The sequence below is a fragment of the Heloderma suspectum genome, chromosome 2 (genome assembly GCF_057233095.1).
Source record: "Heloderma suspectum isolate Gila_16-S chromosome 2, 16-S_ref, whole genome shotgun sequence".
Classification (NCBI taxonomy): domain Eukaryota; kingdom Metazoa; phylum Chordata; class Lepidosauria; order Squamata; family Helodermatidae; genus Heloderma; species Heloderma suspectum.
Genome location: NC_139459.1, coordinates 285,253,477 through 285,274,745, shown reverse-complemented (window position 1 = coordinate 285,274,745; position 21,269 = coordinate 285,253,477). Strand labels below are relative to the sequence as shown.

At 42.3% G+C, this 21,269-nt stretch overlaps 1 protein-coding gene across 1 annotated transcript in view; it reads left to right on the top strand.

Moving 5' to 3' along the window:
* DNAH1 (dynein axonemal heavy chain 1) overlaps positions 1-21,269 on the top strand; it is a 150,001-nt gene that overhangs the window by 18,659 nt on the left and 110,073 nt on the right. The window contains exons 11-17 of the mRNA XM_084839702.1: positions 1,490-1,640; positions 3,978-4,171; positions 6,408-6,633; positions 7,824-7,943; positions 9,370-9,452; positions 10,852-10,993; positions 12,483-12,638. Coding sequence (XP_084695828.1) covers positions 1,490-1,640; positions 3,978-4,171; positions 6,408-6,633; positions 7,824-7,943; positions 9,370-9,452; positions 10,852-10,993; positions 12,483-12,638 — 1,072 coding nt within the window. The remainder of the gene's footprint in view (positions 1-1,489; positions 1,641-3,977; positions 4,172-6,407; positions 6,634-7,823; positions 7,944-9,369; positions 9,453-10,851; positions 10,994-12,482; positions 12,639-21,269) is intronic.

Sequence of the window (21,269 nt, the reverse complement as noted above, 5' to 3'; positions counted from 1 at the left end):
GATTAGACCTTACCTTATCACCTCCGCTGCATTCTCATGCTTAGTGATGTACAGACTGTATGAAATCCACTCCATCTGTGTTTTGCAAATTGTCAGGTGACTTTTGTTCTGTCATCTGCTCACAAATGGATGCAAAAAATTTTTTCATCATGCGGAAAAATACGTAAATAATTACATAAGGGATTTCGTAACGATTTACGTAATTTACCTTTGTATGTAACATTTAGCCTATTGTCCCCCATTCCATTCCACTTTTCCTCATCAGAAACATGCGTATTTTCCTACAAATAAATATGTATAAATTTCGGGAAAGTAAAAAAAAAAAATCTGAAAGTCCACAGACTCCACGTGGCCTGAAGGGGTCGCTCTGCAGTGGATTCTGCAGCTTGGATTCTTAGAAATTCAAGCTCCTTTTAGTCCATCTCGAATTTCTCCAGCATCCCTGCTCATGCTTCCTGCAGCCACCGGGAAACAGGCTCGAGCAATACAAAGAAGGGGACTTCCACCTATTTGTTAATGGGAAGTACTATTTTTAGATAAGAATACCCAACAACTGCAAGGATGTGGTGTCAGTGCACCTGCTTTTTTATGTTTAGTAGGATAAATGTTAATAAAGGCCTTGTTAACATCCAGTGAGATTAATTCATGTCAACCATTCTTAATAAACTGGAGAAGTGGGGTGAAACAATAGACCTCAGCTGGAGTATTTTTATCCATTCTAGAGTACATATTTTAAGACTGATGTAAACAAATTGGATATGACTCCAATAAGAACCATAAAGATAATGGTTTAGTAAGCAAGGTACTGAGGAAAGCTGAAATTAATGAGCATGTCTGAACTAAAGGGTGAACAATTGTGCAAACTTAGAACAGTTTTCAACTATTAGCAAATTGTGATGAAGAAGGTGTGGAGAAGAATTGTTTTTGTCCCTGAGAGAAGTGGAATTTAAATTGCAACTTGTAAGTTTTTGTTTAGTAGAATATGAACTATGTATCTATGTATTTGGAATAGCAACAGTCGAACATTATACTGCACAGCCCAGGAAAGCCTTTTTCCTTATTCCCAGTTTGTCTTTAAGAGCAGGCTGGATGAATATTTGTGATCTGTAGTCAATCCCATCTTACTGCAGAGGGATAGTAGATACGGCCCTTGACCTGGGTCCCTGCAGATGTTTTGGACCAAAACTCCCATCAGTCCCAGCCACTATGGCTCTTCTGTGCCCAGTTCAGGAAGGGAGTTTTGCAAGCCACATATTTGCATCACAGTGATAATCTTGGTAGCTAGGATCTTGCTGGATGTGCATGTAGATACAGATGTGGGATGTGTAGGGATCTAGGGCTTCTGGCTCCACACACATGCACAAGTAGAGCTGGATTAGAATTTTGACATTTATCAGCTCAATGGATTTTTTTTAATTAGCAAAGAAATTGCTTCTGGGAGCTATTAATTCTTCACAGCCTCTGAATCTCCATGTTTTTCCTTTTGCAGACCGCGAAAAAATCCCATATTTATAGTTGATCTGAATCTGGACAATCATGGTGTCCATTTCAGCACACCTTTGGAGAACTTTGAGACATCACTTGTTTCTCTGTTTAATAAAGGGATCTTGGCTACCCACACCATACCACAGCTAGAGAAAGTGAGTCATCTTAGAAAATTTGAGATGTATTCTCATCCTGATAATATGATCCATCCTATAAAAAAGTGTTATACGATTACAGCTTTACTGAAAATAGATGCTTATACCAGGGAGGGATGCTATGAAGCCGGCTTTACTGATCCTAAGTGTTGCTCTACCAGAAAATAGAAATTGGTTTTCCAGCTGCTGTATCATGACATTATGCCAGGACTGCAGGGCCATTATGAGAGTATGTAGACACAAACAGCAACACGAACACTTAGGAGAGGGAGGTGCAGGAGATTTGCAGCCCAGTGCACTTTTCTCAGAAACAATGCTGTGGTTCACCATCCATACGAAAATTGTAAAAACTGAAAGCGCACAAGAAGACAGCCTAGCCATGCTGAAAAGTACTGATCTCTTTCTTCATGGGGGAGTTCCTCCCATTCTCTGGGTAATGTATACTGGGCTGCAAAGAAGGAAGATGCCCTTTAATTTCACATTCTGATATTTTTTGGGATAGGGAAGTGTTAGGAATTTGCACTGCCAACTTCAAAGAGCAATACATGCGCAGACATACGCAAGCTCAAAGATTTTAATAGGGCAGAGAGAGTCAGGGAGGGTTTTGCAGAAGGAGGATTTAATTAATATTTTTAGCATAGAGATATTCCTCAAGGAGGATTCAGCTGACATTTTTAGCATTGAGGAAAACATGCTAGATTCAAATGAGAAGTGCTGTCAATAATGCTGTCAATTTTACATCCTGAATATGTTAATGCTGACACTGAGGTAACAGCAATGTGTGAGATGTGTGATTGTATGTTTAGTGTATTTATCTTATCATATCTTTATAAAGTAGTGTGTTGCAAATTTAAAAAGAGGCTTCTTTTAATATCAAAATTCAGAAAACTCAACCTATATCAAGTTGGAACCAGCTTCTTTTCCACCAGTACAAACATTCCCTGAAGTAGAGTTCTGCTCAGAATGCTTCCACCAGCAGAAAGGAGAGGTAGATTATCTTTGCCAGCTCCCCCACTCCCACTACAGCCCCAGCGCTACTTCCCCCCCGTTCTGGAGCGTCCTCGAACTCTCCAGAGCAGATTTTCAGAGAGGGATAGGGGATTGCTGGCGGGGCGGAATCAGCAAAGATTGACTCCCACACACCCCCCATTCTGCCAACTGAAATGCTTCACTGGATCTTCCAGCCCTTCCATCTACAGAAGGAATACCCTCAATCCAAGCCATCATTATTATAGTCACCTTCAGAATAAATTACTTGTCTGTGGTTTTTGAAATCTGGTGCTGTTGATTTTTGGCTACAGTGAAAGGCCCTTTTTGTTGGGTAATAGGAACAACTCTGCATGTTTCCAGGCACTAGGGGGCAATAGAGAATGTCCTGAAGCTTGATCAGTTCCTATTTCCTGCTCCCTCCCCTTCCTATTCCTTCTTCCTCCTTCTTGCTTTTGCCTGTGCAACAAATACCATGTGGTCTCTCCAGAAAGGAAGCAACTGGCTCTAGCCTGAGTTTATTGCCTCCTATACGAAATGCTGTGTTGCCACACTTTATATAAAGCAACTCTGCTGTAAGTCACACCTGACTTTAAACACTTCTCCCATCAAGAACTATATTTTCTGGTGTTTTTCCTGCCTCCTTAACGTGCCCTCTGCAATTGTTGTTTGGGAAGATTGTAATGGAATAATGTCTTAAAAACAGAAGAGTACTAGTTATGTTTGGTTGTTTCCTTTGAATGCTAGCAAACCATGTTAAAGGATAGGTTAGCCAAAATAGCCGATCTCCCAAAATGTGGGTTAGGAAGCTTGTAACCATCAGCAGCTAATAGAGATAAGCTGCAACACAAGTGAGGCAACATTTGGTACAGGTCACACATAGCATGGCCAGCAATTCAAATGGGGCTCCATCTGTTATAGATGAGTATCTGTATTGTGACTGCTGCAAACATTTATTTATACTGGACAATTTTTTAGAAACCATGTATGGTACCCTTAATTATGATAAAGACTACTGTTCCTTTGGATAAAATGGGTTTCCACTGCGGGATTCAACACAAAGAAGTAGGTGGAAGCATTGTTGCTGAATATCAGTAGACAGAATCCCATCCTTAGTGTATGAAGGCGATAGTTCAGCCTTCCCAAACCTGGTGCCCTCCAGATGTGTTGGACTACAACATGCTGGCTGGGAGGGATGCAGGTTGTAGTCCAACACGTGTGGAGGGCACCAGGTTTTGAAAGGCTGCTGTACATAATAGATGTGTTTTTATTTTGTACAGCTACCTTGCTGGAGAACCTGGAAGCAGACGGTATGTCAGTTTATGCTAAATTCTTTTGTCTCTCTTTCAGTATGTGCTTGAAAACATGTTCATCTGTGGCACGCCATTGTTGGAATCTGTGGGCCTGAATGAGCCAGCTGTGGTAGAACTGCGCAATACCATCTGCACGTGCATCCGCAAAGCACTGATCCCCCTACAAGCTTATGCCAAGAATTATGAAAAGTACTTAGAATTGAATAACCGTGATATCCACAGCCTCCTACAGTAAGTTGCACTCAGATGGAAGAGTAGGGACTAGCATAAGATGTTCTTCTAGAAATTGGAAGGGTAGCTTGATGCACGCCCTGCTCTGCCTCTTTCAGTGGCAAGTATTTTCAGAAAAAGACAATATTTTCAGAAAAAGGCTCTGCAAAACATATTGGCTTGGATCCTAAATTGCTTCTCCATTCACATATAGGGGCGGGGAGGTTGGTTTTCACCAGCTCCCTGTCCATCTGCAGCTCTCACTGTATGCATCATTCACAAGGGTCCCCCCATCCCTAAAAATCTGTTCCTGGAGATTGGGGGACACTTGGGAATGATGTGGACAAGGAAGATGGGGGGGTCCATTCCCCGAATACTGTTCCATCCACAGAAAGAAAGTCAGGATTGTGCCCATAATCCTATGAGGTACATTGTGAAGTTGGTCACTTTTGTCTTAGCATCAGTATGGTCACTGATTTTAAGTGTACATTTAAAAATCTATGGTTTACCCCTGTGTGTGTGTGTGTGTGTGTGTGGTATGTGAAGCAACCCTTAATAACCCTTTGCTTTTTTCACTGGCCTTAACTCCTAGGAATATGCAGCCCAAAATGCTAAAAGCAAAGGCCAGTTTCCCCTTTTGTATTGATCAGAGTGGTCCATCTTGCAGCACAACAAATTCAGCTTCCTTAGCCTTATCGCCAGAGTTATACACCATAGCACACCATCCTTATATCTTCAGTCACATACTTCCAACAATTTAATTCTCTTATTTGTCTTTCACTTTATCTATAGTCTAATGTTTATATATGATTTTTCTTATGACCCTCCACTCCTCTCTCACTCTTCCATAAACATTTTCTCTAGCCATCTAGGAACTGAGCTTTAAAACCAATTCTTAGAAGAGTTCATGTTGTCTCTCATGATCAATCTCTCTTTCTGCTCTCTCTTTGAAATACTTTCTGATTTGTTTTGTGCTTTTTTGTCTTTTGCAATGTAAATTGTGTTGTTGTCCCCACCCCCAGATGGCTGTTACTCAGTGTTGTCATTTTTGTATAAATGTAACCTTTTCGATTATCTTCTTAATTGTGACTGTCAGGTTGATCACTACATTGTTAGGTGAGTTTGTAATGGAGTGCTTACAGCTCAGTTCAGCATGCGGCTACCACTTTACACAAACAAATTGAGAGACACCTCATGTTCAAATATGAAAAGGCTACTAAGCTCCCAGGAGTTTGTATTATCAGCCCTCATGTTCCAGCTTATTAGCAAAAGAACTTTGAAACCCCCTACCCTACACTCCATGAGTCTGCAGAGTTAAACATGATCTGTGTTTAGCAAAGCAGAACTTTTGCATCCGCCTGGGTGTCATGTCCCCTGCATGGTGGTAGGGTTTATGTTTCTTGTGTGCTTTGCAGAGGACATGTTTGTCCTGAACTTCTGTACTTCCAGCTTTTCTGCCACAGCCTCCATAGGTGAGACCTGCTCCTTGGCCTCCCGCCTTGCCTTGTAGCATCATAGGGTGGGACCAAATTAACTGTTCATTAGCAAAGTGCTTGTTGGTATCCCAGGCTTTGACTATCATTGAACCACCTCCCAAATGATTCTGCACTTCGGCCTTCCCCAAGGATTTTTAATTTCTCCTTTTCTGCCTCTGTCTACATTTTTTACCCTGACTCAGATCTTCTATAATGTCACAGTGGACCTGTATTGTCACAGGAGTCATGCCCTTTGGTTGCAGCCTGCCATTAGTTTAGCTACTCTGATGTCACAGAGTTGCTGAACAGCTTCGGTCTAGGTTTGAACTTTGGAACTCCTACGTGAAATTATAGCCACAATTGCATGTTTACTCACCTAGGAGTAGGTCCTATTGATTTCACTGGGACTTACTTCTGAGTAAATATGCATGAGATCTGGCTGCATAACCTCTCCCCCATGACAATAGACAGTGGATGTTTGAATGATACCATGCAGGTATCATCATCCTGAGGGCTTTTGAATGGCATTGAACAGTGCAATTTTATGCATGTCCTCTCCAAAGTAGGTCCCATTGAGTTCATTGGGACCTACTCCCATATATGTGTCTATAGGATTGCAGCCCAAGTTTCAAGTGCAGATTTGTTTGAATGATTTCGAAAGCTTTCACTAGAAAGGGATTTGTTATACTTGCTGTTTATAAATTACATGTTCCCTTTGTTCATTTCACATCTATATCTGTGTTGCTGAGTGTCCCCTTATTAGCATTTCTGTATCTTTCTAGCCAATATGAGATCCAGTGTCCCCCTGCTCAAGAAGTGAGAGAGATAGTAAACATGCATTTGGCAGAAAAGGAGTTGCTGGACAACAGTTTGCCGAGCAGCATGGTCATTGGTCCTTTTCATCTTAGTGTTGAAGGTGTAAAGCACAACCTCTCCAAGAAATGCAAAGCTTTGGCCACTTCTATGCTGGATATATTGGCTAAGAATTTGCACTGCCAAGTGGAAGATGTGAGTTTCATACCTGGTACTCATCATCTAGAGGAGTAGCCAGAGGAATAATTGTGTAACCATTTCTGGAAATATACAGTTGCAAGGGGGTTGGAAGGAAATATTTTTTGTTGCAATCATAACATGTTTTACCTGAAAGATCGTCTCCCCCTATATGGACCTGTTAAGACCCCCTACAATCTTTGGGGTAGGCCTTGTTGTCTGTGCCGCATCCTGCAGAGACCTATCTGGCAGCAACATGGCAACGGGCCTTCTCTGTGGTGGCGCCGTCCCTCTGGAATGGCCTCCCCTTTGCACCAATGATCATGTGTTTTCGACGATTATTTAAAACCTACTTATTTACCCTGGTTTTACCCAACCATTAACTTGTCGAAATGTTGTTGTGCTTTATAATGATGTATTGTTTTATAGTTTGCTATAAAACACTTTAGGATTTTTTAAATGAGAAGCGGTATATAAATATTTTAAAATAAACATTCTCCAAATTCTGTTAGCTTACATATATAAGATTGGGGATTATTCTTCTATGAGATATAACAGCCACTTAAATCAAGGGCTTCTGCATGAAAGGGTCAGTGCAAGAAAAGCACCAGGTAGAAATATTAATGGTTCTTCTATTATCATTTGTAAGCATATTCATGTGCAAAATCTTTCTTTTTCAATATTAGCATTTATAGCATTTCAGCTATACCATCCTTGTTTTATTCATCTCTAATGCCATCCTGGTAACTCGCTGACTTCAGATGAAGATCTGAATGTGCAAACTGTAATGTGCAGTTTGGACTGAGACCCAAACTGCACATTACAAGGAATGCTCAATGCCTCCACTCTGCATTTCCTTCCTTCCTCTCCACAATAATATTTAGAAGAAGGCACATGATGAGATATTGTTGTGGTCAGACTTTCTCTGCTCTAAGTCCACTTCACTGGTTGTTGCTTACAGAGGCAGTGGTGGGGAAATGCAGAGCCTGATGATGTCATGTCATCCATCTTCTTTAACGAAATGTTACTGTGAAGACTCAGGGAGGAGACATGGGCCTACTGTTCCAGGCAGCAGCCATGCCTTCCTCATAATGTGTAGTTCAGGTGTAATTTCAGAGGAGTTCGATACTTATATTTATCTTTGACTTAATTGACTGAAATATTTGTTTTAGCCATAGCATTCACAATTTCATCACTTCTTTCTGCAGATCTGTGAAGCCTTCAAAGCTATCAGCAGAAAAATTTATGAAAAACCAAACAGCATTGAGGAGCTGGCTGAGCTGCGGGAATGGATGAAAGGAATCCCTGAGAAGCTGAAAGTGCAGGAGGTAAAATGTGGCCAGGGAAGTGGGATTAAATCATTGGAATGTAATGGATCACAGGTAGATCACAGAACTGTATCTGAATTCAGTTTGATTTTATCTAATACTCCATATTGAGTAGAACAGTAAGTGCAAACTCCTTGGAATGAATCAACTTCTGTTCGTGGATTATGTAACAAGCTGTCAGTTACGTAAAACACTTCATCAAGCAGAATGGGAAGGTATTATTTGATAAAGTCTACAGATGTTTCCAAGTCTTCTATTCCATTTTTTAAGTGAGCTGATGTAGACTGTTAAGAAGCTGTAACATATGTGTACAATTCATGCATACCAAATCCCTGGAAAGCAAATTTTAATCCATCATGTGACATTTCACCAAGACGTCAATCAGGCATCTGCATTGCTGTATGTGGATGCCCATGTGTACAAACCATCATGCCTCTGAATTGGGCTAACAGCTGTCTGACTACCAATTGTATTCATGGTTTCAAGTACAGTGCATGCGGGTGTCTGGGGCTGGGGCTGGGAGAGTAGCAAAAGGAGCTGAAAACAGCTGCCTGTATTTGAATTTTTATCATTTCTGCTCCAAAGCTTTGTGTACGATATTATTTTAGATGTTGAATATTGGCATATTAATAATTTCTCTACTGAAAATAACAGTATTTATCTTGATTCTCTACTCATTCCGGGGTGGTATCGTAGTGGTGCAGCCAGAGTGGTGGTGATGGAGTTATTCCTGACTGACAGTAGTACACTCATGCAATGGCCGATGGGACCTAGTAAGCCTTGGGAACCATGTTTGGTATCAAGCCTGAAGCAAAGCTTCTTGAGACTCCCAGGGCCTGCTGGGTCTCCTGTGTTATTGTAATCTAAGAACTATGCAAACAGAATGGGAGAAGTGTATTCCCTCATCCTCTTTCATTGGGGTTGTTCAGACAATCAGTGGGGGAAACAACACAGTGTTGATTGTTTTTCCTACCTCTGCATATGCCAGTCGCAAAACTGGGATTATTCACGGGTTGCTGTGTCATCCAAACCTAGTGCGGGCGTTGTGCATTTTCACCTACCCTACAGCCTATACTGCAAGCTGTGGGTTGTAGTGTGGGTGAAAATGCACTACGCTCTTGCCACATGCAGGGTTCAGACAACATGGCAACCTGTGACATAGCATGGGTAATTAGGATAATCCCAGTTGTGCGACCGGCACATTGAGGGGCGGGGGAGACAACTGATGCCGCGTTGTTTCCCCCACTGCTCGTCCAATCCCAGACATTGTATCAGAATCCCACCATACTCAAAACATTTTACTCATGCGTAGCATTTTTAGTGCATTAATAATATCCCATGCATGGAATGAGATGCTGATCATGGAAGTAAAACCTATTTATCTGCTTCTCTCTCCCTCTTTCTCTCCCTCTTTGTCATTGTGTAGGAGTTGATAAGTAAGGTCATGGAAGAATACGAAATCATGGAGGAATTCCTCTACAATTTGACTCAAGATGACTTCAATGATAAGTAAGCACAAGGCATTTTCCTTGCAGTCAAAGCAAGACCTTTGGCTTCAGTTACCATATTTTCTGCCTCAGGGCTTTATTTATACATCAGAGGTCTTCAGCAAATTTCTTCAGGCAGCCAGAAAAGATGCCCACTGAACTACCTTATTCAAATGCATAAACTGTGGTGGTGCCAGCCTTCTGGCCTGGGACTGAAGCAACCTTGTAGTTTCTGACCTTTTTAGAAAACTGGAGGCCTTTATTGTGCCTTGTTGAAAAACCAATGAATTCAGTGGCTGCACAGTGTGAGGTTGTTAGGTTGCATATTCCTGTGCAGATGTAGAGCGCTCACAAGAATTTGAGAATTGCCCAGGGATGTCAGTTGCCTGCTAGGCAGTGCCAGAGTTTCACTGATTTGTAATATAGTAAGCCAGGTGCCCAATCGGTAAGACACTGTACGTGCGTATAAGGAGACAGAGTCCTGGCTCCATGGTAGTTAAAAGTAGATAAGAAACTGTGTAGAGAGGGGAAATGACTTGCACAGGGTGGCACAACAGGGCTTTCGTGGAGCTTGGCTTAGAGCCCAGATGTTCCTGAATGCTAGTCATCCCATGCTATGTACACCAGACTGTGATGCAATACATTGCATTTTTTTTTTTGCTCCCCCAGGAAAGTGCTAGGTATTGTGAAAACAGAAGTGGTGGATTAGGAGAAAAGGAGAGATAGATTTGGGGCAGGCAGAGGCACATGGGGATACTGGAGGAAAGGAAGAGCTATGTGATATGGGGAGGAGAGTGACATGCAGATGGAAGGAATACTCCTTACACTCTTCTTCCTACTGCAGTGCTAGAATACTACATTTGCATGCTGATTTCACCCTGGCAAACCATCTGTCACAGTAAATACTACAAATAAATACAGTTTCACTTAGGTCCTGAATCTAAATTATTCTGTAGGCAATGATGATGCCAATGTTGTTGTTAATAATTAGCATAGCACCTTCAGTATGCAGAATAGTTTACCCTCTGCTATCTCAGTCATCAGGCTCAAAGGTAACTTATAAGGTGGGTCATCATAATCATTCCCATTTTATAGGTTGGGAACTGAAGTAGTGATGCTCTCCTCCATTTCACTGGAGCTCTGTTTTCTCTGTACCATGGTATGACAGGCAGCATAGCCTAAGCTCTTTTATTTTATTTAAGATAATTTATATCCTGCATTTAGGTATTGCCTGCACCACAGGATGGAATAGGGTTTGTGGCATCAAGGGATTAGTGTGGTCAGTCTTATGTTCCTGCTTTCATTCCAGTATTTTTGCGTACATTGACTGTTAAGTTTGCCTACACTGACTATTAAGATTTGCATTAGCATGATCCTACCATACCCCCATGAGACATTTGTGTGACTCTCTGTGTTCTCAGATGGGCTGCAAGCAACTGGCCTCTGAAGATCAGTAATCAAATTGAACTGATACGGCAGCAGCATACTGAAGATGAGGAGAGGTTCCGTAAAATTCAGTTCATGGATCAAACCAACTTCTTGGAACGGCTGGATGGCCTGCAGGTACTGATATCTGGATCAAAGCCCTTCTCTGCACTCACCTTAAGTATAAGCAATTGTCAACAGGTAGCTGGAGATTAGCTAAAGCAAGAGTGAGTTATGTGTTTAATTCATGGAATTGTGCAACCAACCGGACTTTCACAGCAAATTATCATATTTAATATATTCACTATCAACATGGAATTATCCAGTCCCTCACTATTTCCTTCTCCCCATCTTCTCCTATTGCTTCTATTACTAGCCCAACACCAGGATCAGCCCCTGTCCTGCATGCAGAGAGCTATGCTCATACAAAAGCTTTATGCTTACATTGCTGTGCATAGGCCACAGACTGGATCTTGTCCTTTTCAAGCTTTGCACGAATGAATCAAGTCCTCCCTGGTGGTCACTTGCTGCTGTTTATGCAATTCCCAGTGTAAACCTTTAGAATTCTTTGGAAATGTGTACTACTACTACTACTACTACTACTACTACTACCTTTTCTACAAGAAACCATTTCTCAAAGCAATTTAAAACACTTTTTAAAATAACATTTTAAAATTAGTTGCTAAACAAAAAATATGCACACAAGCAAGTTAAAGTCATTTTTGGGAGAAGTTTACTTCAAATATTACATACATGTTTTCCACATATGAATCATATGTCTTTGGCTGTATAACATGTGTGGCATTTCATATCTGATAAAGTATTCCTTGTATGCTCAAAAGAAGGAACTGTAAACAATTCCACTTTACCAGAACCAGCTGCTGTGACCAAAAGCCTTATGTTTTGCTATTTGAAGTGTTCAAAAGTTATATTTCTTTTGAAGTTCCTGAAGTAATTTCTAGATCTTTTGATTATCTTCTGGTTTTTGTGAGTTTGAGGCACATCGCTTTCATGTTTTTGAGGTTATTTCTGCAACCATGAAGAGTTAGATGAAACTTAAAAAAAAATGTTTTGCATGCCCTTTCCCTGTGCAGTAGAAAATTGAGGCAACCTTTGGAGAAGAGGACACTAGAGATTTAGGATGCCTTTCTAACAATCTTTTTGATTACAAATATACAGGTTGAGTAGGTATTATGGAAATATTTCAGCAAGCATGCAAGCTTCCTCCATGGCAATATTAGTCTAACTCTCCCAAATTTGATAGAAAAATGCAAACTGCGTCTCTCACATTTTCTTAGCAGATATGTCAGAACTGCCCCAACCCCTTGCTGGTACATTGAGCCTAGGGACAAAGAGATTATTGCTGCAGTTAATTGTCCATTAACCAGTATTACCTTTGTTAGCTAGCATGTTCCATCACAACCAGGAAGGAGGGAAATGTTTCCACTTTTCATGGTAGAAACCCATGGTCATACTAATATGAAACTTGATATTCTCAGGATTCTGTCAAGGATTTATGACCATTAAAAGGATCTTAATTTAAAATATTTCATAAACATATTTACAAATCTATGGGCATGTCTCATGGGGTATATCTTCCTGCATACTGTCTGCTTTTTTTGTACAGCTTGCTGTGGCTGGGTTTTCTGCACACACAGATATTAACCGTGCCCATGAGATAGCTAATGAAGCAAGAAGAGTCCGGAAGCATTTGAAGGAGTCCCAGCAAATGGCGTTACTCTACAACAACAGGGAGCGAATTTTTGGCTTGCCGGTGACTAATGTAAGTGTTCAACTCCCTTGCATCTTCATCGTGCTTTGCACTGCTCTGCAAGCTAATGATAACAACAAAACCTTCACTGGCTATTGCCAGTCTTTCTTTACAACTTCTTCATGTTGCTTACCTACACTTGGATCCATATCTGTCATTCCACCAGCAGAAGGATACTGCTAGCAGAGCAGGATGTCTGCACCCTCTACTCCCCTGTGCATCCCCCTGGGTTGGGGGACCCCCAGAGAAGTTTTGGAGGGCATGCAGAGGGCTGCAGGAAGGTGGGGAGAAAACAGAAGGCCTGTTCCACAAGCGATATCCTTCCACTGGCAGAATGACAGATATGGACCCAACCCCTGTATTTTCCAGCCATGTTCTCTCACTAATCTGACCTAATGGAAATCAGTATACTATCCAATCCATTCCATTAATTTCTTCTCTATGTTAAGTGAAAATTCTATTGGAGACTTCATTCAAGAACAGCTGGAAGGTTGCACAATTCACAATTTATAGCAGATGTCTCAAAATATTTGTAGAGCTATTGCCATGGGCAATACTGTTTGTTTAACTCCCAGCTCAGAAACAAGAGACAGCTCAAGAAGCAGGAATGATGGATGGTGTTCTTACTCTGGTCTCACTGTCTGTAACCTTAAAACCTCAAGGCAGTGCTTGTTTAATTCAGGGCCACTTGTAAGATGTTGTTTATTTTTTGTTTATGTTTGTTTTAAAATAAAAATATTATTTAAAAAAGGATCAGATATCAGGGCTGTTCACACAACACACTAACCCACACTCAGTGGTTGAGTGTTGTTGAACTGTGGGTTGTTGTTGAACAACATGGGGTTAGCATGTCGTCTGAACCCAGGACATTTTCCACAGGGTGGCTTGTTAACCATGGAGTGTGGTTGGTTAACCACCCTGAACAACCCAACAACAAACCATGGTTCTTCTTTGTGGTCTCTGTGCATCACAGATATGGGCTCTGCACCTGCACGAAGACTTGTTCAGGAAACTTCCAAACTGAATAAGTTTTTGGTGGGAACCCCTCCCCCACCGTCCATGGTATATATAGCGTAGGTTCCTTCCTTCCACTCAGTTCCTTTTCAACTGCCTTCCTGTTACTTCGTGGGAAACTTCTTTGACATTCTTGTCAAGCTGTTTTTTTCTATCTTTATCTTGTCTTCCTTGCCCCTTTTCTTCCTTTATCTTTTTTCTTCTTTATCTCAAACAAGAGAAAGAGAGAGAGAGAAAAGGAGAGTGGTGGCAGAGAGCGTCATTCGCATCAGCGGTGACGCATCTTGCGGCTTATGGCCCAAAAGGCTCCGTTCAGAAAGTGTAAAGCTTGTGGCAGTAAGGTGCCTTCTTCAGACAGTCACTTTTTATGCCTAATTTGTTTGGGAGAATCCCATAAAGTCGAATCTTGCCACTACTGCCAATCGTTATCGAAGCAGGCTCGCAAGAATAGGGCTGATAGACTAAAGGCGATCCTTTGACAGTGGGTCCTTCAGGCGGTTGATATGCCTAAGGCCCAAACACCTCAAGAACAGCCCACTGTTGCTCCTTCAACAAGTGCAAAAGGAATGGCTTCCACAGCTCAGTCTTCCCCTCTGTTAACCACAGAGCCAGCTCAAGTAGACTCACCTATGCTGAGAAGGAATCTAACTATTAAAGGTTAAGAAACTTTCAAAAAAGCCAAAATGCCCTCAATCGGCTGCGGACACACCAGAGAAAAAGAAGAGAAAGAAAGTCTCTAAACAGCAGGAGAAAGAGCAGGACATTCCGCCTCCCCCTCCTCTCCTTGATTCTCCCATTCGTGTTGTGGCCCCTTCCACACAAGCTGTGGCTTTGGATCCGGCCTCCACAGTCTCGGAGGGTAAGTTGAGGGACATGCCAACCCCACCACCCCGCCCAGCTCAGACAGCTCAGGAACAGAGATCTAGGTCTCCAACACCACACCATTATGATATACAGTCACCTCGATATCGACCGGCACTCTCTCCTTGCAGCTTCCTCAATACTGATCTCTGGATCAATACTGTACGGATCATTGGCATGGACGATACAACCATGATAGCTCTCGCTTTCCATCCCGTGATTGGGATTGTTTTTTTGCTTCGTCATCTCCCCATGGACCGCAGCGAGATGCGGACTGGAGACTTAGGAGGGATTGGGACCTTTTCCTGGATCGCTCTCGTTACTTAGGAGCTACCTCTCCATCATATACTCCATTTCAACCCGAACAACAGCCACAGTTCGAAATACAGGACATTTTCTGTCCTCCTCCTCTGGTACTGAGACATACTATGTCTATGACGCTACAACAATCCTGTTGGGACCGTCAAGCTCCGCCTCCTCCAATTCCACCTCACTGTATGACTGAAGTGGCACAACAGTCTGCCCCTTCACCGGAATCCGGTGAGCACTGTCAATCGGACTCTTCCTCCTATTCCTCAATCCTCCCTTCAGTCTCATCTCCAGATGATGTCATTGGGACATGAGATAGAGCATGCCTTCCAAGGACATGGTCTGAGCAAGTGCTTAGAATGGCACAATTGTTGGGCATTGAGGTGCAACAACCTCCACAACAGCTCCACGATCCAGTGTTAGATGCCGTCATTGCAGACATGTCCACCCCGGAGACCAGCCCCTTTCTCCCAGCTCTGCTGAGTACAGTGCAACAGACATGGAAAGCACCTTCATCCTTGTCCCCGACGTCCAAGAGGCTAGAATCTATGTACCGGGTTCAAGAGACAGACGCTTTTTTCCTCCTTGCCCATCCAAAACCGAACTCAATAATCGTAGAGTCTGCTCAGTGCCGCTCTCAAAAACCTCATGTCTCACCTGTAGATAAGGAGGGCTGTAAGCTCGATCTCGTGGGATGCCGCCTCTACTCTTCAGCAGCATTGGGACTTCAGATTTCAAATTACCAGGCAATGATGGCCAGGTACCAATTGTTCCTTTTGGAAAAAATGGATTCCCTTATCTCTTACCTTCCTGAGGATCAAGGCGAGTTAGCAAGAATGTTTCACGTAGAAGCATCCAAACTATCCCGTCAGCAGATCGATACCACCTGTCATCAGGCAGATTGCATTGCTAAGGTGATGATGGGTTCCATCGCCTTAAGGAGACATGCTTGGCTCTGTTCTGCGGGCCTAACTCCTGAAGCTCGATCTAGAATAGAGGATTTACCCTTTGACAGCAAGGGTTTATTTAATACAAAAACAGATGAGCAAATGGACTCTGTGCAGAAGGCCAGAACAACTGCTCGTAAAATGGGTATCGACCAAGTCCAACAACAACACGTCCCTTATCATCAGCGCTGCTGGTACCAACAACACCAGACCTACGCCCCTCGACAACCTGGGGATTGAGCACCTAGATATCAACATCAGCAACAAAGGAAAAGTTATCCTTTTCCTAAGTTTCAGCAAAAGGCAAAGGGCAATGGATTCTCTAAGCATCATCTTTGATTCCAGTCTTCTTCCCCTCCATAACAACCATCACAAACTACTTTTTGGAAATCTCCTGGCAAATTTTACTCAACTTGGGTGAGAGTGACGTCAGACAACTGGGTGCTAAATATTGTCCATCGAGGATGCAAAATAGAATTCAACACACTTCAACCGCTGGGTTCAGTACAGACCACCCCATTCTCGAAGGTTCTTCAAGAGGAAACACAATGTCTCCTAAGGAAAGGAGCTATCCAGCGCATTCATTTAAACCTCAATACGGGTTTTTTTTTTCTCCAGGTACTTCACCGTACCAAAACAGGACGGAGGCCTCTGGCCCATTGTAGATCTTCAGGACCTGAACAAATTTTTTCGCTCCCAAGAGATTCAGAATGACAACCCTAGCCACGATTCTCCCTCTCCTCTAAAAGTGTTCATAGTTTGCCACAGTCGATCTCAAAGGTGCGTATTTCCACATAGCGATAGAACACTCACACAGAAAATTTCTTCACTTTGCGATCAGCGTGGAACTCTTCCAGTTCGACGTTCTGCCATTTGGTCTCTCAACAGCCCCATGCGTATTCATGAAATGTATGGCTGTGGTCTGCGCTTTCCTCTGCCTCAAGGGTATAGAGATCTGTCCCTGTCTTGTTGATTGGCTGTTATTGGATACCTCCTGGGAAGCCCTATCACATGTTATTTTAGTTGTTCTGAATCTCCTTCAGGCACTGGGACTAAGGATCAACAGGGAGAAGTCCCACTTGACCCCCACACAAACAGTTCAATTCATAGGGGTTATCCTCGATTCCAGGACTGGGTGGGCATATCTTCCCACAAATCATGTCAAAGATCTGGTCAAACATGCCACTTAGATATTTTTCAGTCGCCGTACCAAAGCACGCGACATTCAATGCCTGCTCGGTCATATGGCAATGACAGTATGAGTTGTAGAATGGGCCCGACTGCAGATGAGGCCCCTGCAAAATTGGTTCATTCAAACTTTCGACTTAACCAGCAACCCCTTCCTCATCAGCCTTACGGTACTGGAGGAGCTTGCTTTCAGCCTGAAGTGGTGGCAGAATTCCAAACATCTGACCCAAGGGATGCCATTTCTTCCTGCTCCTCCTTCCAGGGTCCTGACCACAGACACTTCCTTACTAGGTTGGGGAGCACATTGTGGACCTCTATGAATGCCGGGTCTTTGGTCATCCACAGAAACAATCTACCACATAAATTTCCTGGAGCTGATGGCAGTCTAGAAAGCCCTCCGTGCCTTCGAACCATACCTTCGGTGCCGGCACATCCAGATTAGGTTAATGTACCACCTCTTGGGGATGGAGTTACCGCCTCAAATCTGAGCACATTCAACAAGGGGAGTGTCGACTTCCACCACGGTCTTTACAAGAGGTGTGCCTCTGGTGGACTTGTGTAAGGCAGCTACCTGGTCTAAGCCTTCTACTTTTATAAGGCACTATAGACTAGATGTTCAGGCCCGAGCACACTGTGCCTTTGGCAGGGCTGTGCTCTCAGCGGTACTGCAGTGAGAGACCAACCCACCTCCATTAAGTCAGCTTGTTATTCGCCCATACGTGTGATGCACAAAGACCACAAAGAAGACAGACAGGTTGCTTATCTGTAACTGTAGTTCTTCGAGTGGTCATCTGTGCATTCACACAACCCTCCCACTGTCCCCACTTCGGTGTCAGTGTTATCATTTATTGGTACTGAGGTGTTTTTCCTCCTCGGGCGGAAGACTGCTTTGCGGTCTTAAGGAACTGAGGGGAAGGCAGGAACCCATGCTATATATACCATGGATGGCGGGGGAGAGGTTCCTGCCAAAAACTTCTTCAGCTTGGAAGTTTCCGGAACAAGTCTCCGTGCAGGCGCAGAGCCGACATGTGTGAATGCATAGAAGACAACTCAAAGAACTACAGTTACAGGTAAGCAACCTGTCCTTTCTCAAGATGGCTTGTTCAAGAAAAATAAGCCACACTTGCATGGTTTACACGCCACTCTGTGGAAAATGTCCTGGGTACAGACAACACGTTAAATCCACGCACAGTTCAACAAACAACCCACACTCAACCACTGGGTGAAGATTAGAGTGTTGTGCAAACCAGTCATTATATGCACTTCTTTTCTGTAGAAAATAAAGAGTGATCCAAATCTATGTGATTTATGAGTTGGACCAGACTAAGCTAATCATGCTTTAGTCTTCGATAACCTCCTGTTTAGATTACTGTAATGTGTTGTATGTGAGGCTGCCTTTGCGAATGGTCTGGAAAGTTCAGTTAGTCCAAAATAAAACAGTAAGGTTGTGAATTGCAACTGGACATTTTGGATATATTACACCAGAGCTTTGTCAACTCCACTGGCTTCCACTCCATTTCTGGGTTCAATTCAATGTGCTGATGTTAACCTTTAAAGCCCTAAATGGCTTGGGGCCAGATAACCTGAAGGATTGCCAGTTCCCATATATTCGTACTTGGACCATGAGGTCACCATCCTGGGCCCTTGTCTAAGTGTCATCACTAAGTAGGATCTGTCAGGTGGCTTCAAGAGAGAGAGAGCGCCTTTTCTGTAAGAGCATCCTGGTGGTGGAATGCTCTCCCCAGAGAGACTCACCTGGCATTTATTTTCCAGCACCAGGTGAAGACTTCTTTTTTCAAAGCCCTTTATGTGCTTTTAAATAGCTTTTGAGGTTTTGGCTTTTTAAAAAGGTAAGACCTGCCTTTGTTTCATTTTATTGCTTAATCTCTCTTATTTATTTTACACTGCAATTGTATTTTTATTAAAAAGCAAAGATAGCTACATTGGCCCATGAAAAAAATATCCCGGTTGGAAATACCTTGATGAGGACCAGCCAAAATATCAAAAAACAGTGTGCATGCTTTCGAGTTTTAAGTTTCCAGAAGTCTTCATCAGGCTAGGGGGAGATGGAGATGGGGGAAGAAACAAACAAACTAAAATAATAATAATCCCCAAATAAGGTCAGATATTGTAGCCATGAGGTCTGCAGCTTAGACCCAGTCTCAAGATGGAGATTGGAGGCTGAATGAATTAGGGTGCATCCTATGCATATTTAGACAGAAAAGGGTCCTACTGCTTAATTCACTGAAAATTTTATTCTAATAACCCCATACTAACCATTCACTCTGGTGTGTCTGCCTGTAATGTGAATGCACATTCTATTTTTATCCAAAAGTGCAGCAGGTTTTAACATTGGACTCTGAATACCATAGAGATATACTGAATCCTTGCTTCAGCCCCTGTTGCAGTTATAAGGAATACTGCCTATGTTTACCAACATTGAGCACTTATTGTCTTTCTTGCTGTAACAGACCACATAAACACAAGACAACATGATTAAAAACATACAATCCCAATATAAAAAATTATTACAATGTTAAAATAATGTTAAAATAATATTATTTTGTCAACACCCTTCAGCAAGCGATAGCAGCTGCATAAAAACTGGCTACTTTTGCTGTTATGTGGGGATTCTGATCAGATAAAAATATGATCAGATAAAAATATGATCAGATGTAAGATAAAACAGATCTGCCAGGGATTTGTTGTAAAATTGGGGTAATGAAAGTGCATCAAAGATCACGATAAAAAGAACAATAAAACAAAATGTGTCCAACTGTCTCCACTTCACAAGGGCATAAGCGTTCTTGATATGGGACCCTCTTAAATCTTCTTTCCAAGAGTGCAGATGGCAAAACATTGAATTTAGCCAACATAAAAGCCTTTCTGAATTTGGGAATAATCAAATTTGACAAATAATTTGCAGGCAAGAGTGCCCTCCCATTGTCCCCGAAATCAGGGTATAGTATGGTCAAACCTAAAAGCTTTTGCAATTCAATATCCCAGATTTGCTGACGGATAGTAACTTTGGCTTTTTCATATCCGAGAGCTACAAGGGCATTAGGGGAGAATCCCAGATTTCGTAACTTCTCACTGAATGTCCTTATCCATTTTGTCTGAAAGGCATCAATTAAAGTTAATGGGGCCAATCCCACTAGAAAGAAAATCATCTTCAACCAAAGATTTATCTTATAAACCCATACACGAGCTTCTACAGAAATTTGCCCTGCTTCTAATAATAAAATTACATTGGGCACACAACTTGGGACTCCAAATATGGCTCTCAAAAGTTTAGTTTGTATGATTTCAAATGGGGCATAACTGCCATAAGGACAGATCTGCGAACTGTATAGCATCTGAGCTATGGTCTTGGCTGTAAATACCTGACCAACTGATGGGATATGCACCCCCCTTGGTGTAAAAAAAGCAAAGGAGTGCCTTTATACTCCTCTGGGCATTATCTGTAGCATTAGTTTTTTGAATTCTCCAAGAGCTGGATGAATGGAAGGTTACACCGAGATATCTATACGTTGCAACCTGTTCAATAGGATGCTCATTTATCTGCCATCTGTGTTTGATTTTTCTCTTGGTGAAGACTATAACCTTCGACTTGGTGTAATTAATTACTAGGTGTTCTTTTTTGCAATAGATATCGAGTGCCCTTAGGAGGCATCTCAAGCCAACACTTGTTAGAGACAAGAGTACTGCATCATCTGCGTAACGAAGTACTGATAAAGATCTATTTGCCAGCTTGGGAGGGTGGGAATTTATTTCGGCTAAATCTTTCACCGAGTAGTTAATATAAAAGTTAAACAGGGTAGGAGCTAGAATACACCCCTGTTTAACGCCATTAAAAGTTGGTATGGGTCCAGATAAATGACCCGCACAACTGCATCTTATCCTCACACGGGTGTTTTTTTCTTGCTGTGGTTCTGAATGCTCTATTGCTTAGAATAATTTTTTAATTTATGATTTGAATCCACCCAATAAGAAAAGTTCCTAATGAGAACTACAAACTAAATTCTGAACTAATTGGCTGGTGTGTTTTGAAAGGGGATGGTTGTGCACTTTCCTGCATTGTCGCCAACCAGTCCCTGCCAGCCCACATGAAAACTATGGAGTCTCTGAGACCATTGTGACCATCTGGGTATTCTTTTAGTCATAAGTTGTGCCTTAGAAACAGAGGGAAAGGTTCACCTAAGACATAAAAAGGGAACTGTCATGAAGTGGGTTTAGGCTCTATACATTTCTTTTGACCAGCAAAGTGGGGGAGAATGTGATAAGTGCACACTCTGACTGCACGCTGGAATTGCTTAAAATACTG